The sequence below is a fragment of the Microtus ochrogaster genome, chromosome X (assembly GCF_000317375.1).
Source record: "Microtus ochrogaster isolate Prairie Vole_2 chromosome X, MicOch1.0, whole genome shotgun sequence".
Lineage (NCBI taxonomy): Eukaryota > Metazoa > Chordata > Mammalia > Rodentia > Cricetidae > Microtus > Microtus ochrogaster.
In genome coordinates, this window is record NC_022026.1 from 38,120,729 (window position 1) to 38,140,649 (window position 19,921).

The 19,921-nt window shown below is 43.2% G+C and overlaps 2 protein-coding genes across 2 annotated transcripts in view; both read left to right on the forward strand.

The window, feature by feature from the left end:
• The first annotated feature begins 431 nt into the window (after positions 1 to 431).
• Positions 432 to 11,193, forward strand: Tmem35a (transmembrane protein 35A). Its single transcript, XM_005358683.3, has 2 exons — positions 432 to 715; positions 9,493 to 11,193. Exons 1-2 carry the CDS (start codon positions 596 to 598, stop codon positions 9,871 to 9,873), a joined length of 501 nt encoding a protein of 166 aa, XP_005358740.1. The 5' UTR covers positions 432 to 595; the 3' UTR covers positions 9,874 to 11,193.
• A 2,242-nt stretch (positions 11,194 to 13,435) lies between these two features.
• The window catches only part of Cenpi (centromere protein I), a 73,555-nt gene continuing 67,069 nt past the window's right edge, over positions 13,436 to 19,921 (forward strand). Inside the window, exons 1-5 of the mRNA XM_005358684.3 lie at positions 13,436 to 13,573; positions 13,988 to 14,097; positions 15,690 to 15,898; positions 17,531 to 17,762; positions 19,400 to 19,537. Of these exons, the coding sequence (XP_005358741.1) occupies positions 17,546 to 17,762; positions 19,400 to 19,537 (355 nt within the window). The 5' untranslated portion in view covers positions 13,436 to 13,573; positions 13,988 to 14,097; positions 15,690 to 15,898; positions 17,531 to 17,545. The remainder of the gene's footprint in view (positions 13,574 to 13,987; positions 14,098 to 15,689; positions 15,899 to 17,530; positions 17,763 to 19,399; positions 19,538 to 19,921) is intronic.

The following is a 19,921-nucleotide window of genomic DNA, read 5'->3' on the forward strand; positions in this document are numbered from 1 at the left end:
GCCCAGGCTGGTCCAGAACTTACCATCGTCCTGCCCCAGCACCAAAATACTGGGATTGCAAACTTGAGCCACCAAGTGGGGCTTGCAGTTTTGTCCTTGAATGTTAGCACTTTCAGAAAGCAACGATTTCATGAGGACTAAATGATTTGATTGAAGGAAATGATGAGGTTTGAAATAAGGAGTGAATAATTGAAGTGTAGGTGTGAGGGGGGTTTCAAAATGCCCCTGGTGAAATAGTAGAAAGGACGCCTTTCTAAACTCCTCATTCCCGGTGCTGAACTTGAAGCATAAATTGCCTTCTTTGCACTTAAGAATTGGAAGTTTCCCGTCTCAGTTCAGGGCTTCTTTTAACTTCTTCAGGGTCCTTTATTGCCGTGCAAGCGTAGGGCATTAGGACCCAGCGATTGTTGTAGTGAGAGTGGTAGAATCTCGATCTCTCAATTTTTCTCTCCAGCTCCCTCCTCTCCCTTTGTCATTCTCTCTGCCTGCTGCCTCCGCAGCGCGCCTCTAGCTCTCCCTGTGCTAACTGCCTGCGCCTTGACAGCCCCGGCTGCGCAAAGCAGAAAGATTAGTTGGGACCTGCCTTGGCGACTCCATGGCATCCCCACGAACCGTAACTATCGTGGCCCTCTCTGTGGCCCTGGGACTCTTCTTTGTTTTCATGGGGACTATCAAGTTGACCCCCAGGCTCAGCAAGGATGCCTACAATGAGATGGTAAGTGATGTAGACGAGCAATGAGGAGCGCACCCCTATGGGATTGTGACTACCTCTCCGTCTTTCTTTTCTTTCTTTTCTCCGCTCGGTGCGGTGCCTTTCCCTTAACCTCTCCTCTAACCGCGGACCACCCCTTCTCCCTAACAACTTTACAGCTCAGAAGGAACAGCTGGACAAAAAAAACGATTTCATTGTGGGCTATGCCGGGAACAACTGTTTCGGTGCCACTGCATGCCAATTGGGGGAGGGGCTACCCAGCGAGGACCCCCAATTTTAAGTCAAGCAAAAGGCTGAGACCTGCGTAGCACCTGTCATTGACGAGCCTTTCCCTCTTCCCAGCACACACCCAAAGTCCCAGCCACAGCCAGTCTCCAAGTCGGAGTCTTTCCCTCTAAGCAAAGAGTTTAGCTAGACAGAGTTTATTTATTTTAGGGAGGAACAAAGGGGAAAGAGAAGAAGAGCTGGGGGTGGGGTGAGGAGACGGGCTCCTAAAGCTAGGGGTTTGTAGGGGCTGGCGAGGTATTCTTCCTCATCCAGTGTGTAGAGCTGACGGTATGCCTTTAGGCGCCCGGTTGCGATTTGGATCTTGGAGACAAAGCAGTCTTGCCCCAAATAAAGGTCATGGAGCTTCTTCTGCTTCTATCCCTTCACTGGAGGGGAAAGCTGGATGTCTTGTTTTCTCTTGTGCGTAGGCTAATCTACACAATCTATCAAGTCTGTTCGTCCTGTCCTGCAAAACCTCTGTAATCCCCACCGTGCCTCCGGTGGCTGCCCAGAGCCAGGCCCTCTGCAGGTTTCCTCTCTGCAGAGTTAGAAAGCCCAAAGGTGACTGGCCAAAACAGCTCCGCAAACTGGGGGCTGGGCTGCCTTTCCCAGTTAGGTGCCATGAGGACTTATGTAGTGGAGTACTTGGAGATAGCAAGAGATGTTTCTAGCACTTTCGGTCTCTCACCTCCGCCCCTGTCACTTTGCCGATTCCATTCCCCCGCCCCAGTTGCAGGGACAAGCTTCTAGAAGCCTACACCAGAGTGCCAGTAATGAGTGTAAGCACATTACTGGGCTCTCAAGGTCAAGATGAAAATGAGCTTAGGGGAAAAGAGAAGAAAGAGAGACAAGAGGCAAAAGGACCTCTACTTTAGGGCTAAGGCAGGAAGGAATAGCCTCACACACTGAGAGGGATTAATTGCCCTCCTAGGGCCCACTGCAGAGCTTTCCAGGGCCCCTTCAACAGGAGCTGTAAATGGAGGAAGTCTGGCAAATTGTAGATGTTCAGAAAATACTTGAACACAGCTTGGGCTTGAGCGTTCTGTTTCTTCCTTACCACAGGATTACTCTTGGGTGGGGGAAGGGGGCTTAGGTCTAGTCCCAGAGGCAAATCCTAATATGCTTCTCCTTCTCATCTCCCCTCCTCCCGGTATGTTAGACCAGATGGATTTGAAAGCAGGTCAAAATAAGTAGCCAAGGCTGCCTGCACTGGGGAAGGGGGTAGGGTGAGGTAGCAAAAGCCACCAAAGGGCTTCAAGAGGTTAGAACACAGCAAGCAGTGGAGGGGAAATGCTTTTATGCTTTTGTCTTGGCTGCACCAGTTCAGTGTTTGATTTTAGAGGCACGAATGTGCTCTTGCTTTACTTTTCGTATGTACATTTATTTATACATTTGTGCACGTACACCAGAGGTATTTTAAGCTTTCCCTTTCTTTAGGTACATAGCTTTCTTCACTATGTTTCCTGTACTCTGAACCTCTATCCAGCTGCCTTAGAGGACCCCCAAGCTGCACCCTAAGTACAGTGTTAGGCTCTGCAGGCAATTCGGCTAAGATGGAGTCACCACCGGAAAGCTTCCTACCAGCTTGGCAGGAGCTCATGAGGAGTACTAGCCACAAATGGGTTTAGAGTGAGCTTCTTCCTAGGGAGTGGAGCTGTCTGTTGCAGCCTAACGAAAGCAAGAGAAAACAGCCTGGAGATCTCCTGGCATATACAGAAAAAGGTTTAAATTGGTATACTCTAACAGAGCAATAGGGAACAATTTCGTGTGTGTTAGATCACTTTTGTGTTTCTGTACTATGGGGTTTTGGAGGGGTGGAAATCTAACTGCAAGGTGGATGTCGCAGTGGTCTGAAGCTTATAGAGGATTTTCAGACTGCCCTTTTCCAGGGTCTCCTCCTGCACTGAGTGTCAGGCTGTGGCTGCTGATGGCTTTCTGACATCAGCAGGCTAACTGCGTAGTGCCTAGACTCATCCCAGCTTTAATCTTGAGCCCATTTGAAAATGAGGCAGTATTCAGTTCTTGAACAAAATGTGCACAATATATGTTTGTGGACAGCATCCAGCATGCTAAGGCAAGAGATTTGGAAGTTCCAGGTTAGCCTGAGATACATAGCAAGACCTTGTCTCTAAAAGCATATATACATTCTCTCTCTCTCTCTCTCTCTCTCTCTCTCTCTCTCTCTCTCTCTCCGTGTGTGTGTATATATTCTCCAAAAAGAATATATATATATTCTCCAAAGTGATATATATATATATACACACACATATATATTTGTGGGATGGATGGGTGAATTAATGAGTCATTGTTGCATTGCCTCATCACCATCCTTCAATCTTTTCTGGTTTATTCTTGATTATGAACCATTTCTTGTTTCTGAGAGGGGGTCAATGATCCTTCAGAACACCAAACGTGGGGCAGATGGAATGATTAGTTCCCATTTTGAAGTGACTTTTCTGCATTAGTGGAGTTAGTCACATATTGACTGCAGTGTCATTTCTCATGAGATTTCAAGGGGGTGATGGGTGATGCTGGTGTAGTTATGCTATTTATTCAGAACATCTCCGTGAGGTAGATTCATTTTATTAGATCTTTCTGTATTACTAATGGATAATTGGAGCACACCAGGTTTAATGATTTATCCAAGATTATAGAGAAGGCTATTGTTGGAGAGGAGATTGGAAATCATGTGCACAGGGGGTCATTGAATTTTTTTTGTTGATAAAACCTATAACTGACTCTTAAAAATACTCGACATTCTTCTTTCTTTTTCTTTTGTATGAGTTCAATGTCCCAATCTATATTTTGAGGGGTTGTTCTTTTTCTGAGCCAATTTTTAAAATTTTGACTTATACATCTCTTTTCTGTCTATTTTTTTTACCTCTACTTTAAAGCCATTATACTTTAGGCATGTCAAGCCCACTTTTAATCCCAGCATTTGAGAGGCAGAGGCACGTGAATATCTGTGAGTCTGAAGCCAACCTAGACTACACAGAGAGACTCTGTCTCTAGAAAAAATAAATAAAGCTATTATGTTATCTTAGACATTATTCTCTCTATGAAGAATAACTAGAAAAAGTGCTAAAACCAAACAAAAGACTATGTATGAGGGCTGGAGAGATGGTTCAGCAATTAAAAGCACTGACTGCTCTTCCAGAAGACCCAGATTCAAATCCCAGCACCCACATGGCAGCTCACAACTGTCTGTAACTCCCGACACCCTCACACAGACACACATGCAAGCAAAACACCAAGGCACATAAAATAAGAATAAACCATTAAAATAAAAGACTATATATGAACTTTTCTCCTGGCTTGACTGGAGAATACAGGAAATATTAGTTGGAAGAGTGCAGGGTTTGGATTCATTTAAATCAGAGTTAGATTTCTGGCACTCTTGGTTCCCTTATTTGTAACATGGAAATGAGAATTCCTACCTCAAAAGGTTGTAAACATTAGCTGAGACACATGTTTATAATGTCTGGTACAGTAGGTGTTCAAGGAAATCTTTGAGTAGGTGATGGTGATAATTGATTCTATTTTATGCAGTGGTTTTCTAACTAATTTTAATGGTCATTTAAGGGGCTAGAATCTAGTGCATAGGAAAACAAGATGTACTTTCATGTGCTCTTGTGAACAGACCTTTATGCAATCAGACAATACTGAAGACTCCACTTGCTGCTGTACAATACAGTGACACTCCTACAGAATTAGCACATGCATCTCTAAATAATCCATTTGGTATGTGTTGTCTCATACCTCCCCCAGATTAAGGAAGTGTTATTATACAGTCTTCTATATCCAAAGTGAATCCTGTATGATCAGAGATGCCCTTGACTGAATGCCTCATTCGTTCACTTGAATTGGGAGACAATGCTTATAGATGCTGCTAAGTAGCTTCCTGTGCGGGAACTGGGGGTATATGAATGGCTAACCTGCATGCAATCTGTATTCAGCTTTTTAAAGTGGTGGTTTTATCCTGTGAGCACAGGAGACCACATATATATTAGTAAGAAAACACCAACATGCTGTCACAAAGAAGCCAAAGGATTTGGACCTTGGGGACCATAGGGTAAGTCTCTAATTCTTTGCATTCCCTCACAGAAAAGATTTGTTAATTTTGTTAATTTGGTTATCTGTAGTTAGTTAAGTGCTCCCCTGTTTGTGTAACCCTAATGAGACATTCTCAACATGTTTGTGCAGTTTATTTAATGTCCATAGGCAATCTTTTATGCTTCCAATCAGTGCCATTAATTGCTTTCCAACTAGGTAATAGGGTAGTAATTCACCGATGCTTAGACTTCTTGGAAGTGGTGCAGTATATCTATTTCCTTAGGGAGAAAATAGACCCTCAGGTGTGATGTGACTTGCTTAGTTTGCACAGCTAGCCACACAAGCTGAACCATACACATTACACCAAAGCTGTGTCTGGAAGCTTGTAGACCCTGTTTGGCCAACATCTGCCTTTGTTTCTGAGTGGTTTTGACTTAACAGAGGAGCACAGATTCACCTGCCCTAAGAAGAATATAGGCAGAATCCCCTTCGCTTAATGGGATCAGGTTTGTTAGAGTTCTCTTTAGGTAAGTATAAATGACAATGGAAAGTGGAAGCCCTGAAAAGGTGCCTATCATTCATATGAATAGTTGGCAATTTAATGTGATGAGCTTTCATTGCATTCAGATAATGCTCTATGATTCACAGGCGGCTTTTTTTCTACAGAACTTCATGAAAATCATACGTGAGTCAGCATATTTTGCAGCACTTGTGTAGGTTTTATGTGGTCTAAGATAGTAACTAGGCTGAGACTTTTGGGCAAAATATATTTTTGTAAGTGCACCTTTCAACTTGCATATACTTCTGTCCGGAAATTTTATTGGAGTCTAACACACAGACAACACATACTTGTACTGTTCCAGAAAATTTCAGAATCTCCCCATGTAAATATGTATGTACCTATTAGAAGCAGATGACCAGCACTCCATCATGGTCTATGCCCTTCTCAGTTCTGCCCTGCCAAGGGTAACTTTACTGTCCAGATTTCTATCTCTCTCTCTCTCTCTCTCTCTCTCTCTCTCTCTCTCTCTCTCTCTCTCTCTTTCTCTCTCTCTCTCTTTCTTTTTCTCTTACTCTCACTTGAAGTTATGGTACTGTGAATCTTTAATTACATTTCCAAAATAATCATCTAATTTATAAAAGGGGAAACTGAGGCAATAAGATACCTGTAATTTTATCCAAGCAATAAAACAAATGCAGGTCCAAGGATACTGTCGCATGATTGCCTTTGAAGAGATTCGAAACATTTGACTCAGCACTTCTGTTTCCCACTTCTTTGCCTCTTCAGGAAACTATGGCTTCATGGTCTGCTTCATTTGAATGGAAAAATAAAGGCAGACATAAAAAAAGTGAATTGGGACAGGTTTTTTGGAAAGTGAGTCAGTCGGCTCTCTTTATTTTACCATTAATACAATTAATGCCTTCAGAGATCTAGTTACTACAGATCCATGGCATGTGAGCTTTCTATTGTTAGAAGTGAGGTAGCCAGGTGGTGGCGACACACACTTTTAATCCCAGCACTCAGGAGGCAGAGGCAGGAGGATTTCTGTGAGTTTGAGGGCAGCTTGGTCTACAAGAGCTAGTTCCAGGACAGAGCTACAGAGAAATCCTGTCTCAAAAAAAAGTGAGGTGGCCTTCCTCAAGCATTAAGAAAGGGGCTGACAATGGTAGGAGACTTTTGATGTCTCTCTTCTACTCTACAACAGAAAGAATATCATCTCATTTCTAATAAACTATACAGTGTCCATTTGAGTCATGGATAATAGGTCCAATGTGTTTATGCTCAGTTTAGAACTAAAGATTTGATGAAATGCCTTACCCACATTCAGTTTTCTCTTGAGAAGAAAGAGGGAAGAAAGAAGCAACAAGGGTTCAGTGGTGTGGCGTTTTCCTGTCTTTGTGCATGAAGCCCTAGGTTTGATTTACAGTGCTGAAAAGAAGGTTTCTTCTGGGTGTGGGTACAAGGACATGAGGGTGACTGCTTAAAGATTCCACAATACCATAGATAAAAATCTATTCTAGCGTGTTAAGTGATTTGTGCTGGGGGTGGGGGCTGGCATTCAGAGAAGCTACTCAGTCCATAGCTGGATGTTCTGGGACCTGAAGAGACTATAGGATCTCTAAGAAGCTGACTTTCTCCCCTCTGTGCATCCTCCAGAAGCTCAAACTTTAGAATTTAGGGATCCCCCTTGAAAAACTTAGTGTTAATTAAGAACGGTACTTGTAAGCACTAGCTTTTCCTTTAGGGTCCCACTGTCACTGTCACCATCTGAGGAGATTTGATATGCCTCCACTATACCCACTACATTATTTTATGTGACACTCAACACTCTATCACACTTACATAGCTCAGTATCTATCCCTTTTCAACGTCAAACCACAAGAAGGTAAGGCCTCACAGAATCAAATAAGCAGGGCTCACAGGGACTCACAGAGACCAGAGAGACAATCAGGGGCCCTGTATGGGTCTGAGCTAGGTCCTCTGCATACACATTATTGTTGTGTAGCTGGGTGTTCTTGTGGGACTCCCAGCCGTGGGAGTGGGGGGATTTCTCTGACTCTTTTGCCTGCTCTTGGAACCCTTTTCCTCCTACTGAGTTGCCTCATCCAGTCTTGCTATGAGGATATGTGCCTAGTGTTAATTGTAACTTGATATGCCATATTCAGTGGCTAGCTCTAGGAGGGCTGCCCTCTTCTGAAGGAAAAGGAGGAGGAGTGGATCTGGGGGAGAAAGGAGGCTGTGGGGGAAAGGGACTGGGAGGAGAAGAGGGGGCAAAACTGTGGTTGGGATGTAAAATATGGTAAGAGTAAAAATTAATTAATTAAAATAAGATAAGGCTTTCTTTTTTAAAGGATTCAGATTCGTATTCAGAATACTTAGTGCAGTGCCTAGCATATGGAAATACTAAATATTGAGTCAGTGAAGGAACCAGGGTTTGTTCTTTTAGACTGTGGTCTCATATGTATCAGGCTGACCTCTAACTATGTAGCTAAGGATGATCTTCAACTTCTGATTTTCTTGCCTTTACCTCTAGAGTGGTGGGCTTACAGGCAAGTGCCAACATGCCTGATGCATGCAGTCTGGGGATGGAACCCAGGGCCTCACGCCTGCTAGACAACTACTCTGTCAACTGTAGCCCCAGTGCCTTTTTAAGTTGATCAGCAATTTTGGCAGACTCTACAAACATATATTTCACCTCTGCTTTTTTTTTTTTTTTTTAAAAAAAAAAAAACTACCATACTGCTGGGCGATGGTGGCATAGGCCACCCAGCACTTGGGAGGCAGAGGTAGGTAAGGTAGATCTCTGTGAGTTCAAGGCCAGCCTGGTCTACAGAGTGAGTTCCAGGACAGCCAGAGAGATACACAGAGAAACCCTGTCTCGAAAAACAAAAACTACCATACAGTCCAATAAAGGAAGTCAAATTTGTGAGGCTTTCCCATGCATTCTCTTGTCCTTTGGGCAAAGCAAGTGCTAGAAAGTATGGATATGGATTGCCTGGACCAATTTTATGGTTCAATGAATTTCTTTTATTTCCTTAGTAATTTAACAGGCAGCAACTTGTAAAAAATACTATGAAACCAGGTTTGCTGAGTTATTACTTTTGGTGCCTTCATCCATTCAGATTGCCAAAACAAAATATTACAAACTGGCAGTTTGTGAACAACACGCATTTATTTTTACGGTTCAGGAGGCTAAATCCAAGGTGGATGTGCTAGCAGGGATGGGGCAGCTGAGGGCCTTAGGGGTCTGATGGCCTCTTCTAATTTTCTTATGTGTATGAGAGCTTTTTCTGTATGTGTCTGTGCACATTTGTGCAGCGCCACAGAAGCAGGAAGATGCAGGTCCCCATGGAACTAGAGTTAGAAAACGTTATGAGCCACCATGTGGGTGCTGGGAATCCAACCCAAGTCCCCTGCAAGAGCACCCAGTGCTCTTTTAATTATTGTGGTTGTTTTGAGACAGGGTCTCTAGACTATGCAATCTTGGCTGTCCTGGAACTCAATATATGAACCAGGCTGGCCTTGACCTCACAGAGATCAGCCTGTCTTAGTCCCCACCAAGTGTTGACGCTAAAAGCAAGTGCCACCAAGCCTAACACAGCTTAACTGCTGAGCCATCTCTCCAGTCCCATACTTTTTTTTTGAGCTTAAGTGAGGAGTTTATTGAGAGAAGGGTAAAGGGAAGGAAAGAGAGAGACAGAGAAACCTGCTTGCCTCTTCAGAAGAACAGAGGGAAGAAACTCCAGTCCCATACTTTTTATAGTTTTTAATCACAGAGATTCCAAACAGATCGCCTCCTCTTTTCCCTATTCAAAAGGTTTTATTTAAGGGACAGGGTAAAAATGAGATACTTTTGGCTCGTGTAAAAAGGGAAAACAGACCCTTGCTGATGTTTTCTTGATTTGGCTGTTAAAATTGTGATTAATGCATTGATTTCCTTATGCTATCTCTATTCTAGAAACGTGCGTACAAGAGCTATGTCCGAGCCCTTCCTGTGCTGAAGAAACTGGGCATCAACTCCATTATCCTTCGAAAAAGTATTGGCGCTCTTGAAGTGGTCTGTGGCATCGTCATGACCCTGGTCCCTGGGCGTCCCAAAGATGTGGCCAACTTCTTCCTGCTGTTGCTGGTTTTGGTTGTGCTCTTCTTCCACCAGCTGGTCGGCGACCCTCTCAAACGTTATGCGCACGCTCTGGTGTTCGGCATCCTGCTCACCTGCCGCCTGCTGATTGCACGCAAGCCGGAAGACCGTTCTGAGAAGAGGGCCTTGCCTGAGAGCACAGAAGAGCAGCCCTCCTTATATGAGAAGGCCCCGCAGGGCAAAGTGAAAGTGTCTTAGGAAATTGGAAGTGCAAAAAGTGGACCTTCTAGGCAGTTGCCTCCCTGACACCCAAGAAGATATCAGTGTGTGTTTTTCATTTGATTTATTGTTCTTAGGGGAAAAGCAAAAAGTACAAACTGCAAGTTAATTGGCTTGTGTACATCTATACCCTAAAATGACCTCCCCACATTGACATTCGTGCACCGCCTTTAGTCACCCTGGAGCAACGCTCACATGTTGCTGCATGTACATGTGTGTGGCTACTATTGAGCTGTGTTTGGAGGTGGTCTCCAGCAAGCACGTGACTGTGAGATTCCGTGTGGGGGGAATGTATTGAACTGCCATGTGTGTGAGTATACACGCATGTGTGGAGGAGTGGGCTCTGAACTAATCCTGCACAGGTATCCTTCCCTTTATAAATTGATTCCAGCAAATGTAGAATAGGGAACCCTCCTGGTACAAGAATCCTATTCTAGCAGAAAAGAAAGAACCTATTTCCACGTGGGGTGGAACTCCCTCTCTGCATTAAGCTGTAAACTTAAACTCACCATTTTATAAGAAGAGTTTCTTCAATTTAATTAGCTTCTAGTTCTGCTTTTAAGTTCGAAACACTCAACATCAAGTTTAATTCAAACAGGGGACATATGCAGGCAATAGATAGTGTGCTTCTTCAAGCGGCACAGTAGGAAGTCTCTCCTCGCCTTTGTTTGAGTCCAAGCGACTGAGCTCTTTGGCTAGCAGTTTGAAATTTAATTAACAGTCTTTTACTAGACACAGCCAAATTTGGTTTTAAGCCCAAAGCTGCTTCACTTTCACTATTCTCAGTAGCCATCCAGGGTCTGACAGCTTCCCCACAGTTTCCACCGAGGGACTAGCGATTGGTCCTGTTTAAAGTTTGAATCTCCAGCCCTAGCGGTTTTCTGAAACCTGAAATTGGATGGAAAAGCTGTATCCAGTGTTTACCTATCAGAGGAGTCCTCTAGTCTTCTTGATTTGTCACCGAACTTTGTGAATGTTTAACAGAGTCCCAAATACCCCCAGAAGTGTCTGTTTTACATCTCTTCAGCATTCCAGCAGGTGGAGTTAGCTAGGGGAAGGACATTTGACCTGGCTTAGTTGGATTGAGCAGTATGGAAATTTGCTTTCGTAGTTACATACTGCTGTTTCTTTGTCAAATGTGCTTTGATGATTTTACTGTTGTGCCAGGGATGGGAAAGGGGGCAGGGGCTGTGTGTGGGAAGAGTACTTACTGTATTTTCTTCAGTGTCATCGTCCTTGGTAATTGCTAACTGTCTTCTTTCGCTTGTTCTTTCAAAATAAAGGTTTTTGAAATTTGGAGGACGTGGTGTGGATATCTGGAAAGAAAAGTTCCCATAAACAAGGGACTCAGAGTCTTCTGTTCGTGTGAATTTCTTGAGCTTCTTGTTGTTGGTGTTTGTTTGTTTTAAGGCAAGGTCTCACTGTATAGCCTAAACTGGCCTCAAAGTAGAGATTCTCTTTCTTTAATTCACAAATACTGGGCATCCAGGCCTGTATCACTCATTACACCTAGCCCAGGTACCTGCACCCCCCCTTCTCTGAAATAAGGTCTCACTATGTAGCGCTGGCAGTCCTGGAACACAGAGAGATCCATCTGCTTCTGCCTTCTGAGTGCTGGGTTAAATGTATGTGCCACCACACCTAGCTCCAAGCTCTTAAAGAAACAAAAGACTAGATGAAGAAGAAAAGGGTGTAATAGTTTCAGTATACAAATAAGGCTGCTAACGTGCACATCCTTTTAAGTTCCTTCAGGCTTTTTTTTTCTTTGAGACAGGGTTTCTCTGTGTAACAGCCCTAACTGTCCTGGAACTAGCTCTTGTAGACCAGGCTGGCCTTGAACTCACAGAGATCTGCCTGCCTTTGCCTCCTGGAGTGCTTGGGGTTAAAGGCATACACCACCACCGCCCGGCTTCCTTCATGCTTTTTTGATGTTACCATGTAAGAGGAGAAGCCTTAGAGTCTTAGGATAAAGCCTTAGATCCCAATACTATCTCCAGGTTTAGGAAGGCCTTTATTGAGTGAGTCAGAGGAAAAGATGAAATATTATTTCAGAAAAAAACCCAAGGGTTCATTAAATAAATATGAAACAGTGTCTTTTACTACACTGTGTCCACAAAGTGACAAGCTGTACTGTCACAAATTTGTCACGTTAGGTAAGTTATTTCATCACTTAGGGTACCATTTCATCTGCGAAAAGGAGGGTGAAGCCTTCAATCCTGTCCAGTTTACACTTATTTGAGTGTATTAAATCATTAAATGCATGAAAAATGGCTCAATAAAAATTTCAATTTTGCTAAAGAGCAGCTATCAGAAAAAATGGACAGTCTCAATTTTTATGCATGAGTAAATGAGTTTGTCAAACTACTCTAAAACCATGTTAGATGTGGTAGTCGTTTTTGCTGAAGTCTATATCAAATACTTCAAGTTAATCCTCGGTTATTTATGCTTGTCTGAGATGGCAAGTTTTTCCTGTAGAATTTTGCATAAAGTTCATAATAATCTTATGGCCTCAAGTCGCTGAGAGGCATTAATTACATTTCTAAATTCCTCCTTTTTTCCTAACTTTCTTTTTTCTTTTTTAAGACAAGGTCACACTGTAGCCCAGACAGTCCTCCTTCGGTGGTCCTTCTCTCTCAGTCTCTCCTGTGCTGGATTACAGGCTCCAGCCTCCACTCTGGCTTTTATTCCTAGTTCAGTAGAGATTAAATTAGGGGCTAAAGTTAGATCATGTACTAAGTTCTTATTGCTGCTTTAGCTAGTTTAAGGTCAGTTAGTTCTTCAAGGTTAGGACTATTTACACGTTGACAGCCACTTTCAAGATGGATTAACAGCTGACCCAGAATTTTTTATTTTTTTCGAGGCAGGGTTTCTCTGTGTAGCCCTGACTGTCCTGGAACTCACTCTGTAGACTAGGCTGGCCTCGAACTCACAGAGATCTGCCCGCCTCTGTCTTCCAAATGCTGGGGTTAAAGGCGTGTGCCACCACCGCCTGGCTGTTTTTAGTAAATTTATTTGTACCCATCTTCTGTCAAAAGCAGGCAGATCTTGTGATTTTTCTCTTACTGTCCATTTCCCCCGACCTCCACCTCGAACTCCACGGGAAAGCGACAGACAACATATGGAAGAACCGCCTTTATTGTCAAGTTTTCAGTTTTACATTTTTCTGCAGATTCCAAGCCCCGACATTTGGGGTCAATGTGGGCAAAATGAAAACCACACTTTACCACGTTAAATTCAATGCCAAGTCACTTAGCACTGTTCCACTCACAATGACCGCTGCAAACCCCAGAACTCAGAGACCACCACCGGTCAATCAACTGACTTCCAGTAGCGACAGCCGGCTGGGGCCCACCCCAGGCCTCCGTGGGTGGGGCCAGTCACTCTGCGTCATTGAGGCGCGTCTTTCTCCGCTGGCGCGCGCGCCACCTCCCGCCTCAGAGCTACACTCAAACCAATTAGTTTTCGGCTGAACTCGCTTCCCCCGCCGTTGCGGGCTCCCCCGAAGCGCATGCGCGGGGCGGGGCTGGCGCCTTTGAATCTCGGAGGCGGCTTTTGGGAGCTGGAGGACCAGTGCCCAAGTTCTTAGGGTGAGGTGACCAGTGCCGAAGTTCTTAGGGTGAGGTGCTGGGCGACTCCGGCCAGGGTGGCACTGAGATCTGCAATACCGCGACCGGCGAGGGTAAAACTAACTCTGAAAAGGAAACGGGCATCAGATTTTCCTCTGTGGTCTCAGGGATAGGCCTAGTCGGGGAGTTGTTTGCCTGTTTCGCTGTTAGGTGGGGAGGGAGGGCCGTGAGTTGAACCACCCCGTGGCGCTGGAGCAGTTCGCCCAGTGGGGGTCCTAATCTGCTTCCTGACCCTTCTTAAGTAGGATGCTCTTGTCACCAGACCTCCCCTCCTTCTGTCTTGAACTTATTATGTGTTCTCTTGCCCTGGTCTCATCTGTTCTAGGGGGAAGAGACTGAATGTCATTCCATCTGTTCCCGTAGATTTTCCTACTTGAAGATAAAAACTTAGAAGCCAGTCTTGGTTCCTTATTATTCTTGGTTTCCCTCATGTCTGTGTCTAATTCTTTGTTTTATCTTTTTAACAGTCTACCCAGGTATATATGCTCCTGCACCGAGTATCTCATAGGACATGTGAGTCTTTTTTTACCCTACTTAGACCTACTGCTGGCCAGTCATCTTTCTTTGGCAAAGCCTGGTAAGTGGTTTCTCAACACTTCTGAACTCTAGTCTCTACATTACAGAAAAAAAAATGGTCTTGCGTTTTCTCTCCCGTGGTTTGATACTGAAAAGTCAGAGTCCTTACTCTTTGCCTAGAAGACCCAATATGATCTCCCCTGTTACAGTTCTGACTCTCACGTTACACTTTAACTCTTTTGATCCAAACTGTTCACACTGGTGTTGACACGTTTTCATTAATATCCAAATTTCTTTCTTGCTTGGATGTTTTCCATTTTTCTTCTCATCAAATACTCTTCCCCTGTACCTTCAAATGGCCCACTCCTTCTTGGCACTTAGATTTCATCTTCCTTAGGGGTCACGAAAGAGGGCTGTCTTAATTACTTTTCTTCTTTCTTGGTGAAGAGACACCATGAGCAAGGCAACTTATAAAAGAAAACATTTAATTTGAGACTTAACTATTACACGGGGTAGCAGAACCCATGCAATCATTGTGGCAGACAGGCACAGTCCTGGAACAGTAGCTGAGAGCTTATATCTTATCCACAGGCACAAGGCAGACAACTAAGTGGGAATGGTGTGGAGTTTTGAAGTCTCAAAGCCCACCCTCAGTGACTCATTTTCCTCCAACAAGGCCACACCTCCTAGTCATTCCCAGATAGTTCTACCAACTGGGGATCATGTATTCAAATATATGGGCCTGGGGGGCATTCTCATTCAAACCACCACAAGAGGCTTTCTCTGGACACATACTCAAAATTCGATTCCTACTCCACCTCATTTCTGTCTCTTCACTGCACTTGTTACTTACTGGGTCCTTGGTTTACAACCCCTGTCCCCCAGTGTAGGGTTCATGAATTCAGGTACCATGATGTTTTATTTTTACAGCCCTGGTAACTAAGTAGACTGTGTTTGGCATAAAGATGATGATGCATAGTATTTATTGAGTGTGTGAATTAATAAATGGATAAAATGGATAATATTGCTACCCTGGGCATTAGTTAGGTTTTTTTTTCCCCACAACAAGAAAGCTTTATTTGTTACATCATCCTGCAAGATTCTTACAGAAAACCAATAATAATATTCCACTCATGACCACAAAGTATTCAAGAACTGTATTTGTTATAATGATGGCTACAGATCAACAGCATTGCAGGGTACTTATTTGGGTGCTCAGAGCGGGGTCTAAAGACAAACGGAAAGGCTGGAAGTGGCAAAAACGTCTCTACAAACAGAGTTTGTATAATTCACTTCCGCTGATTTCCACCTTCCACCTGTGGGCTGGTGACGTACTGGCTGTGGGGAAGGTGTTTCCATCAACAGAATCTCACGTCCCACAGCGGGGCTGAGTTCTTTCTAGGTCTGACTTTCAGAAATTAAAATAATAAAGGTCTAATTTTTGAGAACCATATTTTGGTGAGTTCTGTAGATTACAAAGGTTATAGAAATTGGAAATAACATTCTCTGGCCTATACGTCTAAGAATACACATTTTGTAAGCAGTCATAGTTCAGGTTTGTCCTCTGAGGTCCAAACTGTACACATCAGTTCTACAGATTTTTATTCTTGGCAGAAGCCATTAAGTCATTTTTCAAACATTTCTTGCCCCCAGCTGAGATTTGAAGAAGCTTGTTTGGCCTGATCTTTGGAAGGACAGCCAGATACAGAACCATAGGAAATATCTGAAGCTTGGTGTGAAGGGCTATACCTCACACAGCATTTGGGAAGCTGAAGCAGGAGGATAATCATCAATTCAAGACAAGTCTGGGCCAACCTGGGTTACTAGTGAAAACCTGTGAATAAAGGTGATGAACTCCACGTGTAAGTTTGAAGGGCATACAATTGAGCCCACAACAGGGTTAAATGTGCTGATTATCAAAGGATTTGGAACAGCCAATGCTTGGTTGGTGCCACGAAATATCCTTTCAGGCCTCACTCAGAAATAAGAATCTATGACTCCATGTCACCCAGCAATGACTTCTCCAACGTAAGAGACTGAGCATTTTTTAAAGGACTAAACATATTTCATGTGGCACCAATTCCCAGCAGCCACAGAATACTCTTCTTTTTTTTATTTTTATTGAGAAAAGGAAAAAAAAAGTTTCAGCCTCCTCCCAGCCTCCCATTTCCCTCCCCCTCCCACCCTTCTGCCCCTCCCCGACTCCTCTCCCCCTCCCTCTCCAGTCCAAAGAGCAGTCAGGGTTCCCTGCCCTGTGGAAAGTCCAAGGTCCTCCCCCCTCCGTCCATATCTAGGAAGGTGAACATCCAAACTGGCTAGGCTCCCACAAAGCCAGCACATTAAGTAGGATCAAAACCCTGTCCGTGCCATTGTCCTTGGCTTCTCATCAGCCCTCATTGTTCGCCATGTTCAGAGAGTCCTGTTTTATCCCATGCTCTTTCAGTCACAGTCCAGCTGGCCTTGGTGAGCTCCCAATAGATCAGCCCCACTGTCTCAGTGGGTGGGTGCACCCCTCGTGGTTCTGACTTCCTTGCTCATGTTCTCCTTCCTTCTGCTCCTCATTGGGACCTTGAGAGCTCAGTCCAGTGCTCCAGTGTGGGTTTCTGTCTCTATCTCCATCCATCACCAGATGAATGTTCTATGGTGATATGCAAGATATTCGTCAGTATTGCTATAGGATAGGGTCATTTCAGGTTCCCTATCCTCAGCTGCCCAAGGAACTAACTGGGGACACCCCTTGGGCTCCTGGGAGCCACTCTAGGTTCAAGTCTCTTACCAACCCTAAGATGGCTCCCTTAACTAAGAATTGTGCTTCCATGCTCCCCTATCCAACCTTCCTTTATCCCAATCATCCTTTTTCCCCAAGTTCCCCCATCTTCCCCTTCTCCCTTTTCTCTCCCCATCTCCCCTTACCCCCATCCCCCCACCCCCAAGATCCCAATTTTCTCCCCAGCAATTTTGTCTACTTCCCATAGCCAAGAGGATATTAGTTAGCTTTTTTTTAAATTTATTTATTATGAATATAGTGTTCTGAGCACCGGACCTCATTACGGATGATTGTGAGCTACCATGTGGTTGCTGGGAATTGAACTCAGGACCTCCAGAACAGCAGTCAGTTCTATTAACCTCTGAGCCATCTCTCCAGCCCTAGTTAGCTTTTTTAACTGTGCAATTTTAACATACTACTGACAAAAAAGACAGTGTAAAGATCGAAAGCAAAATCAAGGAGGGGTAGATAAAATAGGAGTAGGAAAATATTGCAATTATGAGATGGGATGGTTTTGTACTTAAAAATATAGCCATTTTAAAAGTTTAGCTAATATATATTACATTGGCAGTTATGAATCTATTGCTGTTCAGGTCAAGGACTTTCTAAAAAAGCCTATGGGTTAATTGTCTCCTGTCATTGAATACCTGTTGCACATGGGAATGCAGACAAATATGGTCATTGTCTCTGGCTGGGTAATAGTAACTTGGTATTTGTTTTTGTTTAGAACATATATACAGTGATGGCAACTCAAAGGAAAACCAGAAGCTCTGAGCTCCAAAACAGAATTTCTCAAGGTAGTAATACTTTTCAGACCAGTCTCTTAGCCTGGAAGGTAAAAGAGAAATCGGGCAACTCGAAGAGTGTCTTGAAAGAAAGCAGTTCAATGGAAGATCCTAAACATGCTGATGATCAAGACGAAGATGACCTGCAGATAGCAGTAGGATACTTCCAGAAAGGTAAAGGCAGATGATTTTCCTTATGAAAGTGCAGTTTATTTTATTTACTTTTTTTTTATTGAGACCGGTCTCTATGTATCTGAGGCTGGCCTTGAACTCACTATGCAGCAGAGGGTGGCCTCTAACTTGATTGCTGAGATTACAGGTGTGCATTGCCATGCCTGGTTTATGTGGAGCTGGTGGTAGTACCCAGCATTCTCGAATCTGAGCTACAACCCCAGCCTAAGCCCCGAAATTCCTATTTCTCTCTAAAAATATTTCGGTCCTAATTTCTGGATGCAGTGGCAGACATATCTGTAATCCCAACACAGGGAGTAAGAGTAGGAACCTGTCCAAAAATAATTTTTGTCTTTTTTAAAGATATTTTTTTTTTTGAGATAGGGTTTCACTGTGTAGCCCTGGCTGTCCTGGAAATTGCTTTGTAGACCAGGTTGGTTTCAGACTCAGAGAGGTTCTCCTGTTGCTTCTTCCTGACTGCTGAGATTAAAGGTGCACACCATCATGTCCAGCCTTAAATGCTTTTAAAGGGAAAGATGTTTTTGTTTATTCAAATTTTTATCTAATAGTCACTTATCAAGAAGTTACTATATGACAACATTTATATACTATAGACAAAACAAAACATTTTCCTAACATAGTGGTTAGCAGACACTGTGATCACTTCAGAATCTTTAAAACATACTAATTCTTATCGTTTATTCTTAGACATCTGATTTTGTTGCTATGGGATGTAACCTGGCACTGTGACTTTTGAATGACATCTAGGTAGGCTTGGGAGATGGTCCAGTTGAAGAAGAGCTTGCTTTGTACGTATAAGGACCTAAGTTCAAAGTATGTAAAAATCTTGGCATGGTTTATGTGCTTGTAATGCCAACACTGGGGTGGCAGAGATAGGACACTCCCTATAGCTTATTGGCCAGGTAGTCTAGCTGAATTGGTGAGTTCCAAGTTCACTGAGAATCCTTGTCTCCAAAAATATAAGGTGGCAAGTGATAGAGGAAGATTCCTAGCATCAAATTCTCCTTCACACTCAACCTTACACATGGCTCACACACTCATAGGTACACACATGCTCGTGTATATACACAAATAAAGATTTCTAGTAAAATTTTGGAATTGTCCTAATATTGAAAGAGGTTTTAATTAAAGTTGAATGTTTATATGTGTGTGTGTGTGTGTGTGTGTGTGTGTGTGTGTGTGTGTGTGTGTGTGTGTGTGTGTATACACATATATACATCCCATATCAACAAAATCAGATGTCTTAAGAGTACATGATAAGTATTAGTATTTTGTAAAGATTCTGAGGTGATCACAGTATCTTCCAGCCACTATGCTGGAGAGATGTTTTGTTTTGTCTAAAGTATATAATACATTGTGATATAGTATATTTCAATATATACTGTGCTGTCAGGGCATGAGGGATGTTTTCTTCACTGAAGATTCTATTGTTGCTAAGCACTGAGTAATATATAGGTTCTCAAGGTTTTTAATTTGCTTGTTTTATTTTTTGTTTTTTTAGAGGAAGACAGTTATTGCATAAATCTATTCCTTTAATGAGTCCCTAGGTTGTAATTATTGAGGATGAGCACTGAAAGATTGTCCAAGGTCTACTTGTTTAATATTGTTTCTTTTTCCAGGTCCCAAGAAAACTTCACTCAATAAAAATACAATGTTGGAAAAACACTTGAAAACTGTGGAAAACGTGGCTTGGAAAAATGGCTTAGCTCCAGAAGCAATTGATATTTTACTAAATGTGGCACTCAGTGGCAAGTTTGGTATGTTGAACTGATATATTTGTTATTAGTTTCCTGTTAGTTTTGCCATTTAGACAGTTTTTGGGTTTTATTTGTTTCTTTTTTCTTTCCAAAGAAAATGTACTGTGTCTGTTTTGCTTTTGTTTTTTATTGAAAATAATATTTTTCTACAGTATATTCTAATCATGGTTTTCCTCCTTCATCTCTTCCCATATTATTCCCGCTTCCCTACCTGTCCCACTCCACACCTTCTTTCTCTCTCACAAACATGCGCTGGGCGGTGGTGGCGCACGCCTGTAATCCCAGCACTCGGGAGGCAGAGGCAGGCGGATCTCTGTGAGTTCGAGACCAGCCTGGTCTACAGAGCTAGTTCCAGGACAGAGCTACAGAGAAACCCTGCTTTGA

Bases quoted from the DNA above. Each gene is read 5' to 3' on its own strand.
- Tmem35a (XM_005358683.3), top strand. From the start codon at position 596: ATGGCATCCCCACGAACCGTAACTATCGTGGCCCTCTCTGTGGCCCTG. The intron at 716-9,492 runs GTAAGTGATGTA...TCTCTATTCTAG, and splicing joins AGGATGCCTACAATGAGATG to AAACGTGCGTACAAGAGCTA.